Source organism: Vidua chalybeata, chromosome 8 (assembly GCF_026979565.1).
Source record: "Vidua chalybeata isolate OUT-0048 chromosome 8, bVidCha1 merged haplotype, whole genome shotgun sequence".
Lineage (NCBI taxonomy): Eukaryota > Metazoa > Chordata > Aves > Passeriformes > Viduidae > Vidua > Vidua chalybeata.
The window spans coordinates 22,983,662-23,010,641 of NC_071537.1; the positions used below are offsets into that span (position 1 = coordinate 22,983,662).

The 26,980-nt window shown below is 35.7% G+C and overlaps 1 protein-coding gene across 10 annotated transcripts in view; it reads right to left on the bottom strand.

Annotated features, from left to right (window-relative positions):
* The window catches only part of KCNMA1 (potassium calcium-activated channel subfamily M alpha 1), a 421,854-nt gene that overhangs the window by 293,669 nt on the left and 101,205 nt on the right, over positions 1-26,980 (bottom strand). For all 10 annotated transcript variants that reach the window (XM_053948612.1, XM_053948610.1, XM_053948611.1 and 7 more), the window contains exon 2: positions 12,208-12,372. In XM_053948612.1, coding sequence (XP_053804587.1) covers positions 12,208-12,372 — 165 coding nt within the window. The remainder of the gene's footprint in view (positions 1-12,207; positions 12,373-26,980) is intronic.

Sequence of the window (26,980 nt, forward strand, 5' to 3'; positions counted from 1 at the left end):
ACACAGCTCTCTGGAAGTGTGAGAAGCAAAGGTGCACTGGTGTCTTTTAACCTGAGAAATGAGAGCAAGGCACTGTTTTTCAAAACACAGTTTTTATTGTTATTATTGTACACTTTTTAGTATTAACTTAGGGGTAAAGCATGACAGACTATACTGCATTTCAGACTAACAATCTTGATCTGAAGCAGAATCCTTGAAACAACCATAGAAACCTCCCAATCTGGTACAGTCTGACGCATTCAGTACAAAAAAAAAAGATGGTCAAGATTAAAGAAGGACAGAGCATTTTGAATGTTTAAGAATAAACCTGCTGAACTGATAACAAAAAAATTAATTTCCTCATTTGCAATACATGAAGATGAACCAGTAGGTGGTTAGAAGTTCATCTTACAGTATTCAAGTTGTATCAGGTGCTATAACATCAAAAAGAACAAAAGAGCATGCCTTAGCTTAGTGTCAACTGTACTGGTTGAAACTTTCATTAAGAGTAATGTAAAAAATCTAGAGAAATATGGTGTCATTAGTTCCACCCTCCTGCATTTCCATCAGGTAAACACAGGGCACTGCAAATGCCTAGCAAAATCCTCTCTCTAGAGTGTTTTACTGGCAACTACATATTATATCCCTAAACAGCTCATGCTGCCATGATTTGCTGACAAAAGTTTGGGAATCTTGAAATTTGAATCCAACCATATCAAATGGTGATGCCTAATTTAATGCAAAGAGATCACTTAATAACAAGGAAAAAAAAAAAAAAAGAAAAAACATACCCAAGTGCACCAAACTAAACTTAAAACTGTTTCTTCTCTGCTTTCTGTATAACTGACAAAACCGATAGGCCTTCTTCTATAAACACCTAAATAACACTAAAATACCAATACTCATGCAAAATCAGAAGTTGTTGCAATATTAAAATTTATTTAAAACAAAATGGGAAAGAGGATTTGTACAACTCATCACTGCACCTGTAAAAGAGGCTTAATATCAGATAATAAAGCTATTTTCAATTAGTATGCTAATTGTGAAAGTGAAACAAAAATTAAGATTTTCCAAGCTTTTTCATATACTCCTATTCTTTGAATAATCATCAAGACAAGTAGAGATTTCATTTACAAGTGTAAGCATCTGATGTCAGTATTTTTAGCTACAGGAGGTAAGACAAGGCTCAAACCTCTCTTAATCCAATGCTTACTTTGTGGCAAAGTAAAAGTTTTCAGGCTTCATCGTATGCTTATTCCTGTAATTCCATATAATTGAATTAACTTATGATAACTCAACTAGTTATATAATTTCAGTTTTATACAACCAGATTTAACTTTTTTTTAACACTACAAGATGCATTCTCCAAGTAAAATAAAACATCTCACACAAGCAAGCTTTTCATTTGTAGAAATAAAACAGTGGATTTGGATATGCAATTGAATTTCATCATTAAAAAATTGGTTCCATATCAAGAGCCATCAGCTATAAAGAGACCACAGGCAACTAGTGTTGATGCCCAAGGCTTTTTCCAAAAGTGAATACATAACAAGTCTAATGGACTGAATGGCAAGGAAAAATTCAGATTGTTTATCTGTCTGCACCTACCAGATGCAAAAGATTTTAAAAAATTCAGAAATGCCAAACAAAAACACTAAGGAAAAGACCCTGTATAGTAAAAAAAAAAATTGATGCATAAGTATCAATCTTCAAATGCATAATATGGAAGTAAAAATCATTCATGTATAGGTATACAAAATTTATATAAAGAGGATACATGCATTTCATATTACTAGATTGATTTAACTATATAGGACAGAAAGTATCTTGGACCAGAAAATGTGTATTTGGAGAGGAAAAAAACATAAATAATTAAATTACTGATTTCACATCTTTTTAAAAGCTGATTTTATTTCAATGCTTTTTATGAGCATGGGTAATTAATCTGAATCCTAGATTGCACAGAAACAAAGGAGTAATTCAAAGTTTAGTTTCATGTTCAAAGTCATGTAAGTTACTTTTATATCTGAGAACAGAAAACATGTCAAACTTCAGCAGTCATATGCTGCAGCTACTGAATTCACACTGCTCCCATTATTTTTGAAGAGTGACAAAAAATGCTTAGGAAATTTCAAGTTTCTGCTATAGACCATACCATCTATTGTGAATCCTCTAGATGATACTTCAAAGACAGAAGAGTTTTCTGCCCAACTAAGTCCTCCAAAAGATTTAAGCCAGTGGCTGACAACCTTTTCCAGCCTAGAGACACTTAAAATTATCTATTATACTTAAAAATCCCAAACAGCATCTGTAAACCTATCATCTGGTGACTTAGTTACTTTTCACAGCCATCTGCAACAGCAAATTGAAAATCACCAACCTACCCAAAATAACTTGGCAATATTTACCATGAGAGAAAACAAGGCAAATCAGAAAACGTAATCTATAGGGAAATTATTACAACAGGTTTTTTTTACAGATTGATATAAAAATACTTACAGGTTTCTCCAATACTTTTCTGTTAGCATGACATGCTGATTTATGTTGCTGTTTTGTAATAGGGAAAAAAACTTCAGATTCACATCTACTTCATTATTTTTGATATTCTTATAAAATCCTCTAAGTGTAGCACAAAACAGCTTTCACACCTTGTCTGACAGCGTGCAGCTTGATCACATTCATTGAATAAAATCAGACATAATCATCAAGGACAAAATTGGCTCTGGCCATGGTTGCAAACAAAAACCACAAACCTGCAACCTTGAAAAACTAAATCTGAACAAACTACTATAATTTTTAAGAAATATCCTGCTGAATTTCTTAGAGCAGAATGTAGAACTCTCTGATTTAGCTGAAACAAAAAAAAAACGGACTGGTCTGGCTTCTGTTTGCATATGCATGGGTGCTAAACTGTAGCATGGAAAAGAAATGGCAGCATGGAGCACTGTCCAGACAGTCCAATGACACTCACAGCCCACACGGATCAAGCACCAACTGCCCCAATGCTACTCTAAAGCTGAATGCAACCTTACAGCATCTGAGTTGGCTCAATTTAAAAATCCTAAACAAAACATCCAAACTCACAAGACAAGACTTTCTCCCTTGTCATAATGAACAGATTAAAAAAATAAGGAAAAATATAAAGTTAAACAGCTGACAGGGATATTACAAACAGTTTGCATTATTACTAAACTGCTGACAATATACTTGTACTTGTTACCAAGATACATAGCTATATTTTCTCAAGGGACATTCAACACCTTCAGAATACATGTTATAGGATTAAATATAATAGCTTAATTATATAAATCAGGAACCAAGAGCTTAGTATTCTACAGCAGGCTCATGATAGGATCACATTTTGTATATCACAACAATCAGATGGCTCACTAAAATCTACTTATCTCTACCGAAGCAATTTTTGCATTTTACCCTTGACAGGCAAAAACTGATTTTTTAACAGTCTGTAGGAGTTACATGCTTTTCAATGAGGGGACTGTGGGCATCTGACAGAAGTGGATGGCTTAGTTTGCATGCAGTCTACACAAGGCAGGATTGGGTTCCACATTTCACTTTTAGGTCCCAAGTGGTATCCCCATTCTAAGCAGTAACAAGTACACTGTGTTTGATTTTTTTAAGTTTGGACCAGAAATAGAGGAGGAATCAGATGATGTTTCCTTTCCCATCCTATACTTACCCTGCCTCAATTAAGTCAGTTTTGTGACCCCTCTTCACAGTCACAGTCAGCAATTCCATAACTCATAAGAAGGTATGGCATTACATTGCAGAAATTGCCTTTTCACCTACCTATCCTAGATAGCTCTGATAAACAGAAGTGGTCTTCACGAGACTCAAAGAGCCACCAGGACTGTTTCAAACTTCTGAAAAGTTCTCTCTTTCCCTTTTTTGCCCATCTTCCCTATTCAAAACATTTTCCCCTAGCTTTATCCCAATATGAAGGGAAGCATCTGCAGGATGAAGACTCTAACTAGGAGGGAGGAGCAGGATCATTCAAGCAGACAAGGAAGTTTCTCCCTTAAACTCATGGCATTTTACTGTGGATTTATGGAAGGTTCTGAGAGCTCCCAGCTTCTAGGTGAAACATATGGAACAAGCAGTTAATATTCCCTGATTTTTACTTCCAATTAATAATTTATCCATCCTAGTTCCTACCATTAGATTACCTGCTCCCTTTTTAGAAAGGCAAATACAGGGTTACTACTACTTCAGATTGAACCAAGCCTTCCAAACCTTACCAATACAGATATCAGACTTCCCAGGAAAAGTGGGACTTTCTGCAGCTTTAGCAGTAAGCTTTGAAGTTGTCTCTGCTGCAGTATTTGGAGCTAAAACAAAGCATTAATTAAAGCAGAGAGCAATCTCCTGTGCCAAAGCAACGGAAATTTAAGGAGCCACATAAAACTACTGATGCCAGGAGGGATATGCTGAGAGCATTTCTCAAGAAACCTGTGAATATTAAAGAAATACCTAAAAACAGTTTCAAAAAGAAAAAAAAAAAAAGTATGCAAGAAGGAGAAGGAAACTGATTTTGATAGGCAATATTTTGTGTGAAAATTTTGCTGAACATGAAAATGGATATTTTTCTTTTTACCACAAGCTTAGCAGTTTGTTCCATTCACCCCATGCCTCAGAACAAATGATTGATGGTAGAGCTGTATAAAAACATACACAGAGTTTTCTTCAAAAATATTAATTATCACATCAGTGTTTTGATTACAAGCACAATTTTTTCAAATACACTAAGCACAAAAAGAAACTCATAAAAACCCCATTATTATCAACTCCATCATCAGAGCAGCCCTTCACACGGGAACAGCACAAATGCCTTAGGGGAAGCCATCTGTCTCCTCCAGTGAGCTTTGTAAATATGCAAAATTGTGTTTGGATCTTTTGTTCAATACCTGGCTATTGTCAGTGGCCCATAGGTGGAAGGTAAATTTCCCCTGTACCACACACTAATCATGAGGATCAACACAGCATTTCCACAAGGCACATTTCTGTATTTACACACTTTCATTCTAGATTCATGCAAGAAAAAAAGTAGCAAAGACTTTCCCTACTTATGTTTGACATGCATATACAGCTATACATGTTATCAATAGTGATAGTCTTAAAACAATTTTTCACCAATGAACAGCTGTATAACAGATGTTTACCTAAACCAGCTTTGCCATCTGAATAGCAACCATGTTCCTGACTTTCTGCAAATAATCATACTATTCAAAACTTAACACATTATTTTCAAGTTTGTTTTTCTTCGTTTTAATGACAGAATGCCATGGATACAAGAAAGGAAGTGGTACTTGCAAAAAATGTTAGCAGAAGATATTTATTCCCACTGTAGGAAAAGCCTCTGCTTTTAAATACTCTTAGAATGGTTTCTGCAAGCATGGTCAACTATCTAGAGGTCACAAAAGTCACTGTGACACAGCTCTAAGTCTGAAGATAACTTTAAAGTGGGTAACTTCCATAGCAGCAGCTATAACCTGACTGAAAATAAGGTAGACTAGACTACAGTGAGGTCTGGCTTCCAAAAAGGAGGCTTATAAAAATAAGGAATTTTAATCAAGATAAATTACATGTGTGATGTATACAGTAATTTTCTACTTCTCCAACCTTTGAGCTAAGAATTCAAATGCAATGTTTTAAGTCCAGTTCTGAGTATATTTCATGTAATTTCTTTTTGAAATGTACTGTTTATCCTTTTCTTGATTTTATTTTACTACTACATGTACTTTATGCTAACCTTACCCATTCTTCACATAGCAGTACTTAAAACTGGTAAAATTGAGTAGAAAAAACACTGTTTATGTTTGATTAGCCATATAACTCATGAACAACCTTACAGAAAAGAAAGTTTAAGATTAGCATATGGTAATCATAGAATATGCTGAATTGAAGGGATGCATCGGGATCATTGTGTCCAACTCCTGGTCCTGCAGAGGACAGCCCAAGAATCACCATGCAGTATGCATTATTCCTTTAAGTACAAGATCCACTGAAATTACAGCAGTTTCCCAAAAACACGAAGTACAGCGACAATCAGAACTGCAGCATCTACATGTAGCACCTACATGCACAATTTAATAATGCAGTTTTAAAGACATATGCACAATAGAACTTTCCCACAAGACTCTGGGCAGAAGCCCACCCTTCAATCCAGAGCAAAAAAATGCCATTCTACTGTCAATAATAAATAAAGATTCAGAAAATGCATAACTGGAACTTAAACTAGCTGCAGTTACCATAGAAACAAACAAGACTTACTCATCACTTCCTACTCTATTCCATTATCATTATCTCATGAACTTACATGGAGAACATTGTTCCTATTCCTATGGAAACCCTGGAAATAGCCCCCATCATTGTCACAGATTAAGGCAATCTAGAACTCATCTCTTGGATTCATTTATGTGCCACTAAGGCCTATGAAAGATTAAAAATAACTAAATAGAGAAAGTTCATTTCTCAGTAGAGATGAGCAGAATCTAAACCATTCCCTATGAACAGCAGGCAGGTAAGTACCAAACACTGACAAGCAGTTTATAACCTCTCCACATCTGCAGTGATCAGATCTGTGCAGCTACACTGACACACTGCAAGGTACATTCTCAGCAGTTTGGGCAGTCTTTTTACAAATGCCCCAGCATGGGAAGACTCTGCTCTTTCATCCTTATGTCATTTCTCTTACTTGTTGACCACGATGAGGAAAAGGGAACTTTTATACAAATGTAATAGTATATAACCTAAAATACATATGTAATTCTTTTCATCTCCAAGAACTAAAATAAATAAATAAATAAATAAAAGCAGCAAACAAAATAAAAAAAAAAATCCAAAACATAAAGAGGAGAAAAAAAAAAAAAAAGAACCACACCATACCACTCAGGGCATGGAACATCTTGTGACTCCTGCCTCCTGATTCCACAGTCAGATCTAGAAGCTGAGAAAGACTTTCCCTTTCTCCTCTAAATTCTGAAACCTAGACCACAGCTAAGGGGAAGATATGGCACTATTTATTTTTTGCCTGACTAGGGTATTCTGTAAGTCCCACCAAACCTTGCATAACTACCTAAGAAAAAATGTAATATCAGAGCAAAACAAAGTATTTTATCAAAGAATGCACGTGCTTCACTGCTGAAAAACTGTCATATTTGGACTTGTAAAAGGCTTGGAATATTATGAGAATGAAAGACTAAATCACTCAAGCATGCATTCAATTCCTACTCTCTAGTCAATTATATATTTTATTCTAAATTAAGTCCTATTCAGATTAACTGCATCCTAAGAACATTACACATGCTCAGAAAAAAAAAAAAAGTATGTTAATTTCACAAGAAGATTTGCTACAGGACATTACCAGGATGAGAGGGTCCAAATTGAAAGAAAAAGAATGAAATTTATGAGAACTTTGCTTATCCTTGAGAATTCATATTAAACTTCATATTGGAATTATGAGGTGTTGCATACTCATGTTTGCTCAAGGTTTCTCTTCCTACTTTGAAAATCTAGTGAAATAGCTGATACTGCCAAGAACTCTCAAAAATGTATATGTATACCAACAACACCTGCTTCTCCAATTTCTTATCTGTCAAATACCAAACTGTCCTTTGAGCTACTACTCTCATTAAAGTAGTGTTTGGAAACAGGGAGAAACCCCACAATTTCTGTACTGTTAAATTTCACTTTGGCAACTAGAAAACTATTACTTATCACTAGATGTTGAAGGGATTTTTTGCCCTTAACACTAAAAATTTGAGTCCTCTCATTCAGAGAAAAAAAAAATTAAAAGTAAATAAAAAGCAGCAAGAACAAATCTAGTGAAAAATACTGAAAAAAAACAAAACACACAAGCAATCAAAACCAAAAAGCATATAAAATACCTACATATATTTCCCAGGAAAATTTACTATAAATACTTATATAATTAAAGATCCATGAGTAGTGAAGACCTCTATAATTTTTTAATAGTTCTTCAAAAGTCCAGTCCAGAGTCTACAGCTTTCCATAGATTGAACTGTGTTAAATTCAACAATATACATAGGACTTTATTCTGTATATCAAACACTCCATCTAATTAAGGAAATCTTTTTCTTCTTACTCAAATGATATAATTTCAGGAAGCAAAATCAGTTCATAAACATGTTTAATTTCCTGCATCTTGAGATTAATTATGAATGTGTCTGACTCTTCTTTGAGAAACTCACCTCAGAAATCTGATACTTACATCATCTACAGCATTTTACAGCACTTCAAAGTAAATCAGTATTTCCCTGAACAGTTTTTAAGTAAACTGTTACCTTTTACCGTTTTTATATTTATGTCACTCAACAACAAATACAGACAGAACTGCACAGGCTCAATTAGCATGTTCTTAAACAGTGTGCTTATGCAATTTAATGTGGACACATTTTTAAATCATATGTCAAATTCCCATCTACATTGTTTAAGAGCAAAAGTCACATTTTCAAAGGTTGTGGCACCAAGAACATTATATTTCAGTCTTGCTTCTCAAAGATAAAGCATGAGGAAAAAAGGATATTCTGGCCACACAACTGTAGGCATCATGCCTAGACAGCTGCACTACTTCAAAAAACAAAAACAGCTTCTAACTGGAAGACATTCTGCATCTCTTTATACAAATGTCTTCCTCCAAAGCCTGCCCTTCAGGTGAAACTGGGTAGTGTGAATATTTCTTTGTGCCTGAGCCACTTATGAAATGTCAGGAATAAAATTTAGCTACTAAAGCAGTAAGAATGTCTATTTCCATTTCAGTACTTTGTCTTTACTATATTCACATAAAGTACTGAAACAATTCAATATTAGTAGAATCCCATGCACATGCCACTTTTGAATCTCTTACAGACATGAATTACTGGCTAGGAAAGACTCACTTGACATATTGATAAGCAAGTGACAGCAAAATGCTTTGAAAATTCAATAGTCTAATTTTTTAAAATCTCCCATTCTTGGTTCTCACGATGCTCCCAACAACAACAACAACGAGGTTCTAATTTCTCCTCTTTGTTTATTCTTTAAATGTAATTTTCCATTTAATGAATGGAACGGGAGGAGAGGGGATTACAAACGTTGCTGGGTTTTTTCAACATTCATTTCAGGTACAGAAACCTTCCTTCTCTCACAGCCACCAACGAATTAAACATTTTTAAGAAAACTAGTATGGAGGAGTGTCATCTCTATCAACAACTTCAGTGTTTGTCTCTGATTGGATTAAATAATTTAATCAATTGTCTCAAATGACCCAGACCATGAATAACAAGTTACATCCCTTACTTTCCAGCAGATGCACCGAAACACATGATTTTGTAAATTATGTTGGAAAAAAAGTATTTTTTGACTTAAAAGTTTTCAAGTAGTTCTACGGCTACAATATTGCCTATGGCCTTCAAGTCTGCATCTGTTGTATAAATAGAAATGTTTTATTTCACTAGAGAATTATACAAATGGTCCAATGCCAATGTAAATGTCCAATCTTGTACTACACTATGTGGCTATAACCTTTAAACATGTATGTTGTCCTGTACTTTCCTACTGTTGGCCTTTATTTTCTTCACCTTTGGATAGCCATAAAGTTTAAAAATTAAAGAGTGGGAGTACCCACTATTTAAATATTTGTTTCAATATTCACGAAGTACCTGGACAAACTAATACGATAAATGAGAAAGCTGTTTTGTAAGGTCACTAGGGAAGAAATAAAAGCTAGATCAGACATGTCAAAGGTATGGTGACAGAACCCAGAAGTGAGGGTTCCAAAAAGTAGCCCTCTTAGATTCCACAAACAGCACTTCACATCCCACTAAGTTTCATTGTGAAGAAAATGCCTGTACAGGTAAGAATAATGATGGGAGCTTTTCCCATGAGCAAAAAACACAATTAAGCTCCTACTTTCCACTGATGTGTGCTCCACACTGCAATAACTTGTCTCCTTCACTTCCCAAATAAACCCAGGCAGCAGTTCCACAATAGCTTTCCGGTGACCATGCTGAACTGAAGTTCAATTATAAATAACTCTTTTCCCAAGTCCATCTTCACTGGACTGCTTTTGAAACTTTTTTTGTAAAGATTGGATGTGTAAGATTAATTTTAATTTATGTATAAGATTAATTTTAATTTAAACTTGCACAGTGTAAAAGTGAACAATTTCTTTTGCTGCAGATATCACAATTTTGATTTCAGAGGACTGTGAAATCACCAATTCTTTCTTCAGGGGAAAAAACAAATTTTGCACTTCGATTCAGAACTAGAGTAGCTGTCAGGAATAGGCCATATTAAATTAATAGTAATCCATTATTAAGCCCTAATATTTTCAAACAATACACTTCAACATAAATATTGATTTGATTTTGCTACATCCTATATCTAAAAATAATGACAATATTACCCTCTAGCACAAACTTTCATTGATGCAGTTAACCTTTAGCAAGTATTCTCAGAAAGTAAAATTTTAATTAACACCCAAATGGCCCATTCTGGAAATGACCCTCCATAACTTATATCCTGTCAATTCAAATACTGAATTTGGTAAGTGCTATATTAAAATAAATGCACCTTGTTTTCTAAACTGACTAAAATTAACTAAGAGATTCCATGCATCTGATTTCTCAAGATGGTCAGGATACTGATAAACCCAGATGTGCACAATATGTGCTGCTATTCCTTGACAAGACCATAAATATACTCTCAGAAATAACCTAACCCAGTGACATTAGCCAGCTGGTCCCTTATAAAATGCAATGGAAAACTCTAATAAATGCCCCTAAGAAATAAATGAAGTCATCAAACAGTGTTGAGTAAGTTCTCCCACTATATTGAAGTAAAATGTATTTTACATTATGTACATTAGGTTTTGGTCCCAGTTGTTGGTTTGTATCTGTGTTCACATACAGCCCAGTAAAACCAACACAGGGCAATTTCTGACTGCAGAGGTGGTGCAGAGGTGAGCAGAGGACTCTGGCTTTGGGGGATTTCTAGCTTTGATACTTAAATTGGAGTTGGAAGCATGACTTTAAGGTTTTTCATTTTTAACACTGAAGATGTCAGGAAACATGCAAAATGCCATTTTTTAGAAGACAATCACTAAAAGCCTGTAAATACAGCAGCTGCGCATAAAAGACACGTAGTGCTAAAAGCAGGAAGGGAACACGCTTTCCAGCTATTGATAAAAGTCAGCAGTGAACATAAAAGTGAAGAATGGTATTTTTAGGAAAAATAATCAAAATACTCTTCTTGCAGAACTAAACAATACAGTGGCAATTAAGTCACCTTAACTTTTTGCTGTAGAAGACTTTATTAAGCAGTGCAATCTCTTTTCTTTTCCTCCATTTCCTCCTCCATCCAAATAATTACTCTATAGCCCAAAACTGATTTGCCATAAAATATCTCTTAACCAAAGACAAATCCTTTTTCAGTTCAACCCAAACTAGTTACAAAGTTTCACTGGGATTCTCTGAAGCTTTAAATGGGATTTAAATAATTTCAGCTTCTAGTTTATAAGTATATGCATTCTAAAAAGAAAACTAATCCAAATTACATAGGAGACACTTTTTACTGCAGTAAACTCCACATAAAACCCTTGCATTTTAATATTTGACAATGCTAAAGCAATTATGTTTAAGTAAAGTGAAAAATTAAAAGGTTTTTTTCCCTTTAAACCACATATCATCTGTCTCCATTTGATATGCAACTGTTCACAGGTTTGAATAATAAAGAAAAATATGAAGGGAATATAAAATCATTAGTAGTCTATTGAATATATCACAAATCTCGTTGCACAGCCATGAGAAGCTTGTCTTTGCTTTACAGTTCTGACCACTCTCTACATTTGTAACACTGGGCTTAATTTCCAAGTTTACTTCCATTCTTCCAAGTACAATTTTACTTTCAGATAAAATAGGTCTATAGTTTTAACACCTAATATGAAATTAATAAATTCACTGTTTGTAGTTCAAAATCATGGGCCAGAGGAGTGAAATATGCTGGGGAGTGGACTGGCAGTCACTTTTTCTTACTCGCTATCTCTTGCCTCTCTCTTGCAGTGGGAATTAGTCTGCTATTTTGCAGAGAAAACTGGGATTGACTCAGTGCTGATGCAACAAACCAATCAAAAATCCTCCACTAATTCTGCGACATAGTGCTTCTTAAAAATGTTCTTTCAAATAAAAACATAGAAAATCATAGAAAACTTACAAGTACTCTGCCAGTTAATGTCTGGGCAGATATCATGACTCCTGCCCAATCCTTCACAGACGTCATCCATCCCACTTCTGCTGCCACATTCTCCTCTTTTTCATCTGTTGGTTTGCAGGCTCCATCTGCCTGTGTATCTCCACCACCATTGATCTTCTGGGCCTCCTGCAAAGTAAGTATTTGGGTTAGTTAATGTTTAGCAATTTGACAGTCAAAGTCAGTATATAGATAGGGCCAAGAACAGTAATAAAAGCATGAAAATCTGTCTTCCTGAATTCCTGCTAGGTGAAATTAAGAACCTACTTGGCCACATCTTTAGAAATAAGAGAAATAAAAATGTTCTATAAGGTACCAGACTAACTAGATAATAATACTCTCCTTGACATTGCATCTTCAAAACACATACTTCACACTAAATATATGGTATGTTCCTTTGTTACAAGCAACATAATTGACAATAGCTCTGTATGCAAATATAGTTACATATAAATGAATTTGTCAGACATACACCGAAAGACCTTTTGATGTATCAGTTCAAAATAATGCATACTAGGTGTGAACATAATTTATGTACAATTCCCATTTCCTATCACTAGAATTAATTATCTGAGTAAACCTTCACTGAAAACATGATGTAACAAGACAGCAATTATCAAGTGTGAGGGGAACAAAACCCATCATAAAGTATCTGCAGGGAGCTGCCACGCTATCAGTGAACCTGTGTTTCAATGAAAGTGTTTAATATATCACAGGAATTATTCTGTCAGTAAGTGGCTCTCACAGAAAGAAGAGCTAGAAATTAGAGGAGCCTCAGCTGCACCAAGCTCACTGATGAGTAACACACACTGAAATACATATCAGTCTCTGGTGGATGCTGCAGCAAGGATGTCGTGCTCTGTAACTGCCTGCCATGTGCTACAGTCATGGGTGCTGCACAAACATCAAGGGGAATGACAGGAAAAGCCAGCGTGGATTGTACAGTGTTTAAATCATACTGCATGCAAAGTATCAGTGCCACGAGCATGCCTTTGGTGACAGCATAATACTAATGACTTCCTGAATACTTGACAAATTATGCTAAATAAGGCAGCAAAATTCAGTGCTGAAGCAAGTCCTGAGCACTAGATCTGCATTAGTGTTCCAAGCACTCTGCACTGGCCAACACCGTGAAAGATCTTGTTTATAGATTATTTGTCTGTAGGGCACTAAGCAGGAAATCAATTGCCTCTAATTCCCTTTGGGATATCTTTTACACAAGCAAAGATGCTTGATGCTGAATATGTGATATTTACTACAGTAGAAGTACTGTCCTGTGATGGTCAAACATAGCTGTGAGATGACCTTGAGGACACAGCTGGACACAAGGGTACAGGCACTTCCTGAGAGTAGCACTCAACTAATAAAGCAAGTTCATTGAATCTGTCAGCAAAGAACAGTAAAACAATGCTAAAAATGTAATATGGAGACCAACAGTTGTTTTTTAGAGAAGCTCAACATTGCAACCTAATTAACTAATCAGATTCTTTTTTCTCTGTTAGTTTCCCTCCCAGAAAGCAGGCTTCATGTTCTTACTAGCGATTACAGCAGTGTGATGTTACTATATTGATAATAACAAATTATTCAGAGTTACAACAGCAATTCAATACACTTTCTAAGGAAATAACACAACAGAAGTTTAAAATTACTTTGTATTTGCATAACTGGACCTCATTCACTGACAAATTTGGACACAGTGAATCAGATGTTTTGCACTCTGCATTAAAAGACACATCCTGTGCTGCACACACACAGAGTACAACCTACAGGAATGAGCTCATTGCAGAGGACAGCGATGTACAACACAGAATGAGGCGTCTCCAGCACAGCAATGCTTGGCTGGAGCCAGCTGGTGACCCAAAGCATCACAAAGCCATAGAGTCAGTCCCAAAAAAAATGCCTTCACCATCATCAGAGTTTTGATTATAAACCAGGAAAGGCAAAACTAGGTTCTATACCCCAAACAATATTGAAGCTTAGGCAATCTAGATGTACCTCCAAGGCCTCACTGGTCCTAGCTGCTGTCCCCAGGGTCTCCCCGGACTCAGATGCCCTCTGTGGCCCAGGACACCATTTCAGCCCCATCCAGGGCTCCCACAGCCCTGTCCTTTCCAGACCTTGGTGAGCCCACAGCCAGGTCCCCTTGCCCGAGCCACAGGCTGCTGTCCCAGGCTGGCTGTCCCCAAGAAGGCTCGAGGCCAGAACCTTGTCCCACCACCCCAGCCAGGGCGCTGGGCAGGCCCCTGGCCCACGGGAGCCCCACAGTCCTTATGGCTACAGACTGCTTAAAACACTACACATGCCATTTCTGTCCCTCTTCCCACCGGTTTCACTGCCCTTTGTAACTGCTAGAGCTTGTCTTTCAGAACTGTGAGCTTCACACACCAGATTTTGCTCTGTGGTCCTTCTCTGCATTGCACAGTGAGCTTTCATACTCTGTACAAGTTTATATTGAATGAATTAATGTGGTTTTCATAGTAAAGGAAGTGTAATTATCTCTTCCCCTCAGATAAGAAACTGAGGTGGTGATTAGATGCCTAACTCAGTCACTAGAGAAGTCACTGGCAGAGTCAGGATGAAACCACAGGTTTTTTTGATCTTTTCACCCAGCAACCCTTGTTTAAAAGTGCACAGATGCACACCTTGCTAAAAACACAACTACAGACTTTGCTATAGAAAGTCACAGAACTACAGAACACTAAACAAAAAGCTGAATAAAAAAGTCAATTTTATGTTAGTGAACTTGTATTAAGGTTAGAAAATTCTTTTATTGTGTACATATTCCTTACCCCAATCTTTTTGTCAATAGATGTGATTTGCTCATAAGATATAAAAATAATTTAAAATTTCCTAGCACTCAATGAAATAGCAGGCAATTTACTTAATTGAAGGAGAAAGGTAGTTTTTAGATTTTGAAAATGTTTTCATAACCTACAGTTCTTTTGTTGTATTGACTTTCGGTTGCCAATAGAATAGAGCAGTAAAAACATGACAAACCTATTAAGTATTTGATTCTCTAAAGGTATTAAAGTCTTAAATAGATTTGAATGGCTATATTTCTGTATTTATACTACTTATTTCACCTCTATTAAAATCTCCCACCCATATTATTTTTTAATTAAAATTTAAGTAAAACAATCATTCCCTGCCAAGTATGATTTGGAACTAACTCTCATGATCAGCCTAGCTCCTGCCATTATTGTAGCTATAATTAACATGCAGATTAGTTGCTGTTATGTAATATTTGTATTCAGTTGGGATATTTTATATTTTTCATCTACATGGCTAGCTTTTTATCTTACTTAATTGGCAGTTGAGTATTAGGAAAAGTTTATCCCAGAGTCATTATGCAATTGTGCAGTGATCACTAAAGGAGGTTTAAAAGCTGCTTTTTTAAAAAAAATTCAGCCCTGTTATTAAGTGTATAGTCTTGTTTCATTGCTATTTCCTCATGTCAAAGCATTGAGTAACCAACACCTGAAAAAGGTGCTTAAAATAATAACCTGACAGTGATGATAGTTGCTTAATAATTTACAAGTTCAATATTACAAGTAAGGGATCTCTACACACTCTGCTTACCAGTTTTCATTATTTTAATTACTTGATGGCAGGAACATGCAGGTAGATTAAGTGAGAAGCAGTATATTGTGAAATATATATTTCCTGAACTTAGTAAGTAAATGGAAAATAGCATGATGAGTAGGTGTGTTCTACCAATGGTTTGACAACACAGACCTGGACCAGAAACTTCAATGGTTTGTCTTCTAGTTTCAGCAATAAATATTGATTTAGATTACATAAGTTCTGGGATTCTTGAAGACAGTCACCTTAAGGAAGAAGAACTCAAAAAGGCAAAATTCACTCAAAAACAGTTAACAGTTTTTGAAACATAGTCCTATCTGTTCCATTTCACCTCTAAAATATCTATACAAATGTAGAACCACTGCACAGAGACCTCATCCAACTCAGACAACACAAAATAAAATCAGAAAATTATTAAGAAACCTTAAAACATCATCTAAGAATAATCTGTTTTTTTAAAAGCCCTAAAAGCATAGGACACCATGAACACAACCTGGAAAGTACTCTCTGGTATATGGTACTGAAAAAATTTGCTATCTTGTTAAAACATGTTAAAAAACATATGAAACAGGGAGTAATTGTGAGAGAAAAACCTGGGTTGAAGTGTGGTTAAACAAAGAAAAGGATTTCATAATCCCATTTATCTAACGTGTGAATATGACACAAAAATCATTTAAGTATCACCTGTAATGAGATACAGAGCATTGAATCATGCCCACATCACTCAAAAGAAAGTCATATGCTCAGTCTAAGCAGATATTTAAAAACAGTAACACCAATGAGGCAAACACAGTATTGGCCTTTGACTTCCACCCTAGATAGCATGAAATGAGAAAGGGCCTGTCAGAATGGCAGCTGCTCCTAGCTTAAGGCATGCAGTAATAATACAATAAAAAAAAATCACTGGAGCAGTTAGGAAAGGGTTGCTTTAGATAATGATGCCAGCAAATAGCAAATGCCTTCAAATAACAGCATTGCATTCCTAGAGCCTTGCATTTTTTGAAATGTTTTATATCACATCAACAACACTGTGAAAATGGCCATTTTTACAAATTAGGAATCTGTATTTACGATTCTTTCCTCTTCATTCACCTGTTTCCCCACAGCCACCAAGAGGTGCTAAACACTGTGTTTAAAATTATTAACTTCTATCAATAATTTATTTTCACGTCCTTCAATACATTCACTCACCACTTTGACATCTCCAAATAGGGGTCTTAAATTTATATAAAACCATAATATTATGCTGCATTCTCTGAAGCTGAGCAATGTACAGTGAATGTTAAGACTTCAGGTACCTACTGAATATATTGCCATGGCAGACGCCTTCTGTCAGATAAAGTTATCATCCATTGTCTCCATCTTAACAGTTACTAAGTACCAGTTCATCCAGTGCCAAAAACAAGCAAAACAAAAAATAACCCTGCAGCTGTTCACCTGTTCTAGTGCAGTTTAGGAAACGTAAGTTTTCACTGGAATATTAATAAACAGAACAAATGGTAATGTGAGAAATGAACAACTTTATGGAGACTTCCAAACCTCTTGTAAGTCAGACTTGTAGGAAAAGAGAAAGCAAAGGCTAAACTAACTAAATGTGAGGTAAGTGGTACTTCTAAACTGGCCTAGCCACAGCATTTCTTTGCATATAAGGTTACACTGACGTCAGTTATCATACTGTAGCTATGGTTTGACTTGTTTCAAAGGATTAATTATTGATACCCAGACAAACATTATTTCTTTCACTGAATAGAAGAACCAGAATGATCTGTGGAAAACATGGCTGATGAGATAACCCAGCATTTTGCTCTCATAAAATATTCACAAGCCATATAAATTTGCTGTCTGCAAATTTGGAAGATTAAGAAAAATATGTCAAAAATGTAATACAAAGATTTTCTTATTAGTTTAAGAGTGAGATGTTATACTCTGTTTTCTGCATTCCCAAGGGATTTCTGAGAAGCACCTTGCCAGTCCTTCCTTACAACCAGAGCCTTACTTTCTGTGCTGACCACCATAAAACCTTTCTTCCTCTTCTTGTAGTGACCAGCTTCTCTGTTGCATTTGTGCAAAACTTCAGTAATCCTCACAGATTTCATGTCCTCTGACCTTCATATTTCTGGTACAGGTTACTTGTATAAAATTCCCTTTTCATATCATTGCTTTGACTGACAAAAATTGCTGCAGTAGAGGAATTAATACTAAAACCTGTCCTGAGAGACAAGAGAAACTAGACTAGTAAAATATAGTGTTCCACCCATGATTCCACAAATAGTACTCCAGTCTGTCAAAAGAAGGGTTCCTGGGTATGGTTCTCATTTAAGAATATGAAACAGCAGACACTTACATTATCTGAAATCTGAAGTATAAAAAGATTCATTTCAAAGATTAAAAATGTTTAACCTTAATGTTAAATGTTTAAAAACTAAATATAAACACGTTAATAGAAGTGTTATAATGTAACACTTTCAATGATGTGAAACAGTATTTCCAAATAACTGAACAACTGTCTGGCAGATTTCCATACCAGCCTAAGAACCGAGAGGCATGCTGGATGTCCCTGTTCTGTTATCAAATTTTTAAAGTCCTCAGCCACATTGTCTAACCTCTTCATGTCTTCACTCTGCAGCTATAAAACAAGAGCAAAAACTGTTTCTGTTGCATAGGGATCTTAAAAAGACAAATATATGTAGGATTTTAAGTGTCTCAGTATTTCACAAAGACAGACAACGCAGACGTAATTGAGTGAAATCACCAAGGAAGACACCCTAAAAACCTACTGGTAAAAATTGTTAGGTTAGTTATATAAAACAATTACACATTAAGACAGATATGTAAAAGAGAAGCAATTAAGAACTCCAGACAACATAGGGAAATGAAAAAGGACAGAAAATCATTGCAACTTACACGCATTCAAAAAGACAAATGGTGCTTTCCAAAAACATGGTTGGTTCAATTCAGCAGGAGTTTATATCAATAGTTATGTAAGCTTTCACTATAAGTTAAGATGTTTGGGTGAATAATTTCATGTAAGTTTATTGATAAAAGCAGAAGTAAGTTTTCTTTTGTAGCATCTGATTGTGTATTAGACCACATTGTTAGAAATAAATAACCTCTGAACTTGTCTTAAGACTACGTAAGAAATGAACTTACTGTGTGCGGTACATAAGCAAACAAAAAAATAGGATAAGTCAGTGATGGACAGGTTAAAATTATTCACTGAAAATATTTCACAAAATGTCAAACTAATACCTAGCCTATGAATTTATTTTCCATTTTTATAGTTAACAGAGCATTTCTTTTTAATTTCCTCTACTAAGACCAAATTGTTATCAGATTAAAATAGTCTCTGAAGGCCCTTTCAATTACAAAGTAGCAGGAAAGAGGGCAAACAAGCATTTCACTTTATTGATGGGGGCACTGCATTCAAATGAAATGACACATTTCATTAGTCTTTGGTCCCCACACACCACAGAAATATGTCCATTAAGTAAATTAGGCAATTACCATGTAAGGCATTAGTCCTTAACTGTATTTTCTGTGGTTCAAGAATATTGAGATTGTTCTTTCAAAATATATTTTAAAAGTCCTTTAAGTAGATTAGCCTTAAATGTGATAGAAACTAAACTTGCAAAAATTTATAAAACAATTTTAGATGGGACTGAGTTATTAAAAATACAGAAAAGGGTACCTTAATAAAAAAGCATAGAGGACAGAAAGGTGCATTCATTTTCTGTTATCCTCCTCTTTTGTTTCCTCCCACCTAACAGAAGGCAAAGCATACAATTGAAAATAAAACTGATAAAGACATTGTCATGAAACGAAAACTGCCAAATTACCTATATCCTATTGCATGAGAAATATCTGTCATAGATGACAAAACACTTTGAATTTTTATCCAAAAGTCTCAAAGTGTTCCACAAGTGGGAGAAAACAGTCTCAAAAATAAGAAATAAGTAAGAATCTGTGGGGAAATTACCTAACTTGTTTATCTTGATTACAGGAAGCACTCTAGTTGATTGCTTGCAATTTTGTTGTTGTTGTTAACATTAAGTAATACGCAATTCCAGGCTTTTCAGTCATTACCTCTTGGCACTTGTTTTACTACCATGAAAGAATGAAAGATAGAAAAAAAACACCCAAAATTTTAAGAGAAGTATGACTAGTAAATCTTTTCTGATCTATAGGATCTAGATTACAAACATAGTTTTCACAAAATAACTATGTGATAGATCCAGCAGTAAGAAAACTAATGAAATAGCTAGTCACTGCCAGGAATAGTCAATTAAGTAAGTTATTAAAAAGTTCAAAAAGTAGAAAGTTTATTTCACTAAAAGATATACTCAAGCACCATTTACAAAATAAGTATCAAACTGCTTTGTCAGTGCTGTGAAACTTCACAGTATCTTCTCAGTTGTGTGTTTTTCTCTATCCTGCTCAATCACAGAGGAAAAGTTTGTACCTACTAGCCAACAGGATGTTGTCATTCACTGCATTAACTTCATAATCCTCTCTCACACGTGCTATCAGAGGTATCCAAGAGAAGGAAATCTAGACTGAACTGCAGAAGGAAATTCTTCCCCTCTTCTGTGAAAAACAGAGTAGCAAGGCAGCTAGCATCTAAACTAGCTAGTGACTAAACTCATGCTCAAAATCAAATTCTATTGCCCAAAAATCACAAAGAATACATGGATTAGGAAAGGCAGTGCCCAGCTTAAAGGACAAAGCACAAAGCACAAAGTACTATAGCTACTCCAAAACAGGAATTTTGGTCCTTACATAAAAAGGAATTAACCACTAATTTCCTTAGCTCAAAGAACAGGTTTCCACCTCAAAAACTTGCTGACAGGAATTTGAGAACTTCATTTGACTCAAATCAAACATTTTCACATGAAAGGGATGGACTTAAACACTTGTGTTTTCTTTATATGTAAAATAGCAAGTTATCAATATTTTATGGGGATATTGGCAATCCTCAATGCTAAGCCTGAAATGGAATTTATTTGCATATAAATTTTTATAAATAGATTTATGATTTTTCAGAAGATTTTACAGATTACAGCATAAAATATGAAGGAGGAAGGCAGTGGGACAAACCTGAGAGACTCACAAATATAACAGGTTGGTAATATCATAAAACACACGTATAACAATAATTTGAAGAATGCCAGAGAATCATTCTATCATCTGCCAAATTCGATAAAAGAGTAATCTCTAAGGCATTTTTGATTCAAGGGTAGTATATAACATTTATTCTCATTGTATTAAAATCATACAGGAAAGCACAATGAATTAAAGGCAGCTCTCTGTAGGATATAAAGCCATATCTAAGCCTATCCTGATGCAGGAAAATAAGTTCCAGTATGCAGCACATAAATATTTGACGAGCAGCAGGTCAGCCAATAAGTAATTAAAACTATTTACTAGCACACAACACTTTCACTCAGAAATTAGAGTGATATGCAGCTTTCAGACTGCAAGAACTTGGTCCAGGGGGGAGTCAGAGAGCACACAAATGTGCAGGAATCTGAAGCAAAGATATACAGCCCTACTTCTCAAAATATTGAAAATGCAGATTTACTTGCCAACTGTTTTAATGATTACTTTGAAATAATTATATTAGACTCAGCATTTCCCTCTAAAAGACCAGTTACATCGCATGGTAAAAAATGTACAAATGCTATTATTTAATCAAGTAAATGTGACTTGATTTATTACCCACTGCTATGGAAACATTTTTGTGTAATGTTAATCTCATTACTCCCTTGCATAAATGGCAGACAAAAGTTTTTAATCTACAAGGAATTTTTTTCTGCTTTCAAGTTAAATTTCTTTTTGGTAGCTTATATTACTTTGGTTCAACTTCTTAGACACTATCAGCATCCAAGTTATCCAATATCAACACCTGTAGACTACAAATACAGCATATATTGATATATTTATGGTACAAGGAAACATACACAGTTGTTCCAAATTTACAGATATTGACTGAAATCTGAGGCAGAGAGGACTGATAAATTTCTGACCTGCCTGTTACATCTCCATTAATTATTACTTACGCTATATAGAATGAGAACAAGCTCAGTGAATTCTCCTTGACTTTCCTAACTTCATCACCTTAAATAACAGCAATAACTTAAAGCAGCACAGAGTTCATCCCCTGCTCTTGTGCGCAGGGATGCACTGCTAGGAGCTGATGCATGACTTTGACATTGAACATTGCTTTTTTAAGCAATAAGAAGTTGGATGTTGCATCCTGGACTAGTGGAAAATAAAAATACATAGTGCCCATTCTTGGCTCTCATAATGCACCCTGTTCCTGTTCCAAGGCAGGATTCAATCTGCCTGCACCAAAATTTCTATATGAAGCTCCTACTCTGACAGGTCATTTTCTAAATGAAAACAGTAACTCTTTGAAGCTCCTCAGAGGCCTGAGTGCTCAGAAGCAGCCCTGGCAGAGCTGCATTAGTAGCAGAGGGTCAGTGAGGCAGGCATTGTTCTGTCTCATGAGTCTGCAGTTTTTGGTTTCAAAATTTATCAAACCAGCAGATACAGCATATGTTACAAAAATATGTTACCTCTGAACACTCACTCTGCCTATAAATTATGCATGATACAGCAGGCAGTTATTGTCACCTGAGCAGAAAAGGTAATGAACAGAGGCGAGAGGATAGGTCAATTTAAATTTCTAGCTCTTCTGGTAAGATTAAATAAGAATAAGAAGAAGTTAAAGCATAACTACTGTTAAATCATCAAAAAGTAAAGAGTTTTAATTTGCTCGACCTTCGTTGGAGCAGAAGTTGACAAAGACAGATAATAAAGTTAAGGCTACTATAGAAATCTCAATCTTGAATACTGTTTGTTTATATCTTGCAATTCTGTGGCAATGTGATAATGTTATTATGGGGCCTAGAACTCCAATTTTTTCTTTTAAATTTTATATTCATTATTTTGATAAAGAGGTTGCAGCAGCATAAAGATTGAACAGTTCAAAGCAGGCTGTCACACTGTACACTATTTACAAGATGTGTTTTACTGAACCTACTCATCAGCTTGAAACTTAAGAGACTTTATCCATTTACCATGCTGCATAATTACCTCACACAGCTTTTCAAGATGCAGGTGCCCCCTCCCATAATTTATCTGTGAATGAGATTCACTGACAAGCCTATTCAAGTATCACATGACATTAAAAAAATTTACCTTAACTACCTCTTAAAAGAAGAAGGGGCTTAATTAAGCCTTTGTAAAAAAAAAAAAAAAAAAAAAAAAAAAAAAGAAAAGTAATGATTCATACATCAGTAATTCACATCTTCCAAATACCTGATTCTAGTTTATTCAGCAACAAGACATTGAAGTAATAGGTGTAACTAGGGGATACATTTGAGAAATAAATAATATCTCTGCATTTCAGATTCAGCTGAAGCAAGTTGAGGGGTTGGGGAGGGAAGGCATGAACTAAAATCAGCCCTTTTTTTTTTTTTTTGAGTTTAAAAGTATGGCTTTTATCCTCACAAAGTAGTTTAATAAGGAAAAAATGGGATCTGCAGGTTACAAAAGCTGAAGTCTTATGTATAATGAATCCCATTTTGTCTGCAGATCCAAAACTCTAAGAAAAGGATTGATTCAAGGATGTTTTTCTTCTTGGTTACTCTGTAGGTCCTTACTGGTACCATGGGACACACCCTGCATAATTCAAATGCTTCAATTTATTAACACCTGTAAAGCACCCAATAAACTAAAAGTGATGTGTAATTTTTGCCTGATGTTCACACTGGCAGCCACCATTGCCTAGAAGCATCTAGTGGCCCTCACCCCAGGCTGCAAAAGACTTCTGCTAAATAAAATGAACCTTCTGTGAAGCAAGCTTCTTCCTTAAGACTAAGTCATATAGCAGATTTTTGTACTGTGGTGTTTAAAGAAAACTTGACTTCAAATATATTTTAAAGGGCTCTCCATGGAAATAAAGTCTCCTTGTTATTGATTGGGTCAACAGAGAGTTGTGAAAATTCAAATGAGAAACTTTGAAATCTTCATTCACTTTTCACTTTTTGTGGGATTCAAAAATTATGAAACAATTCTATTTTCTAAAAGCTCTAAAAGCCCATTACTGTTACCTATAAAATTAAGTTGGAATCCCTCAGATCCACAGAAATCTTTTCCTACACTGATTTCTTCTCACGCAGATAACCACAGGCTTAACAGAAAACTATAAACTAAGCAAACTCCAATCTCTACCTAAGTTTTATAAAACAAAGCATGCTTTACACAAAGTTCTAAGCAATTACACACAACAAAGGCTAGCAGGGAAAAACCCCTCCGCACAGCAAAACAGTAAAGAAGCTATTTTCTATCAGCTTTTTTTCCTATAGCTATTCGCTTCATCCATCACACACACCAACAAATGTACACAACTCTACTGATTCTACAGGTCACAAAGTGATATTTGTGAGCTAGTATTTAAGTCCACACCACCTCATTAATTCTCCTGTTCTATGATCTCCAGCAACATCTTTGCAGGTATGGTGGTAAATGCAGTCTCCTTATCTCTCAACCAACTTATGAAAACAGATACATCTGAAACAGAGAGAAACACTGGGCCCTCATAATCTACTCTCACCAGAAAGGTCCTGTGTATGGTTCCCATTACAATCAGCCACAACAGCTGTCAGCATATGAAAGCAAACCCTGTGAAAGTCCCTAATGTCTTTTCTTAAGCATAATACCAGTCAGAAAAGGAAAAAAAAGGAGCCTGGAATTTTTTGTACAAGGGCTGTCAGGCACTGGCATAGGTTGCCTAGAGACATTCTGGTTGTCCCATCTCTGGAAGTGTTCAAGACCAGGTTGGATGGAGCTTTGAACAATCTGGTCTATTGGAAAGTGTCCCTGTCCATTGCAGGGAGACTGGGACAAGCAAACCATTGTATGATATGATTCTATGATTCTGTTATCCATCTGAGTAGTACCATCTCATAGGGATTATAATCTAGAAAAGGAGGTTGGAAAGACTGTGGAGCATCATGTAAAACTAAGTTCACAATGACAGCACTCTGTCCACAACTATGGAAGTGCAGTATAAAGCTAGAACTCTCTCAGCCAGGGTCTGAGTAGAAGGCAAGTTGAATATGAACAACAGTGTGTCCTGGCAGCCAAAGGAATGTTTATCCTAACACAGTAGGGACTGAGGAAAGAGCTTCCAGTTAGTTCAGTAGAAGGTGAACTGGTGACAAAGCAGAATAAGTTGAGAAAAGATATATCATTTAAGCCATTTTTTCAGGAGATAAGGAGGTATCATCCTTCTTAATTTTATTTACTTTCTGTTTGCTTCATTCAGGAATGGGGGTTTTGAGGTTTCCTTCCCTGCCCCTCCCTTCAAATATAACACTTTATCATTTCATGCCTTCAAGTTTGGCTTAAAGTCCCCAATTCTTTCAGACCACCTTCTACTATTATCATCAATTGTGGTGGCACTGAGCAGTGATAATATGATCGACATCTGCACACACACTCTGGATGAAACCCTGCCAACCTCCTAGGGTGACAACAGATGTTTTTCTTAGTTCCCATGTCTCATAGGAGCCAATACTAATCCAGGCAAAGAGTCAAAAACTGAAAGTAACACTGACAGCCAGAGTAATACTATGGTCCACTGTCACTGAGGTCACCATTTAACCAAATAATTCATCATAGGAGTAAACACACCAAATTACCAAAATGGTTGCACAGCCTTTCACCATGCCAGAAAGATTTTTTTGCTACAACAAAACAAAAACATGATTCTCATGAAAAAATACCATTAGGTTAGGTCTAAACCCAGTAGTGTGTGGCTGTACTGCAACTGGGACAATGGAAAGCTACCAGATAGAGTAATCAAGCTCCAGAAGGAGGACAAAAGTTCATTGTTTTGAGCATTTGACTGTAAAACCAAGCATCTGGGAATTGCTGGAACAAAAGACAGTCTCAAATATGGCAGGACAAATGGAAGAAAACAAAATTAATTAAACCTCGTAGATTTTTTATGCTTAAAATAGGGTAAGTTTCCCATCATAAGTGAGATTCATAACTGCACTACATGAGTCACTTCATCTGGTAGGAAAACAGGTATGAATACAAATCTCGTTCCTGGCAACCAAATTAGTGCAAAGGCTACACTGACAATTAACTCATAGCAAAAAAAGGGCCAATTTCTTGCAAAGATTATACAAAGATGTTGACAATTAATTCTAGTTTATTAGAATAGAGTTTTGAGAGTTTGCTTCCTCCTGTCCTAAGACACTCAGCATCCCAGTGATGGTGGCATCGCTGCCTTGCTGTGCTCCAGACCCTGGAGTTCAGAAGAGTAATTTCATTACTCAGAGACCTAGCAACAGTGATATTTAATAAACTGATCATCAATCATCTAAAAAAATACGTTTTTAAAAATGTATGATTTTCTGCTGTGCTCTGCACTCCCTGTAATCAGAGTGTTCTGCTGGAATCTAAGTGGGGGAAATTTTTCATCAACACAGGCATATCAATTATGAGAATGTCAGCCCTGCTGGATGCCAGATTCAAACTGTTGTTAGGTAGGCTGTTTATGAAATGGCTGGAGCAAAACAGTAGAAAAGTATAAAAATAAACTGAATACTTAACAGAGAAAAAGTAATGACAGAATTATACATTTGAACACAAATCCCAACTCACTGTAATAAAATTCTTCCCTCCTTCCCTCAGTGTGAGTTTGGTGTTTTGTTTTGTTGGGGGTTTATTGGTTCTTGTTTGTTTTACAATTAACTCACACACTCTCCCTCCAGGATACTCTCTAGGCTTAGGACAAGATTTTAGCACAGACAAACCTGATACAAGGACTGAGCTGCTGGAGAGACAAAAGAGCTATTTGAGGGCCTCTCCACTTACCAGCCTATGTTAATATTAGTGTTGTGACAAAACTACCCCAGAACACAAATCTGTTCATGGTATCAGTATTTTTACCCAAACATACTCAGACATCCAAAAAATTTCACTTCTGATAACTCTCAATCTTTCACAAGCTCCTCTGAATCGGTAAGTTCTACAGAGGTCCCTGAAGATGAAAAAACAAAGGCTTTCACTTTTATGAACGCATGCAGACTTCTCTCTAGACCATAGAGTCAATCCTTCTTCCTCTTCCTATGTGTCT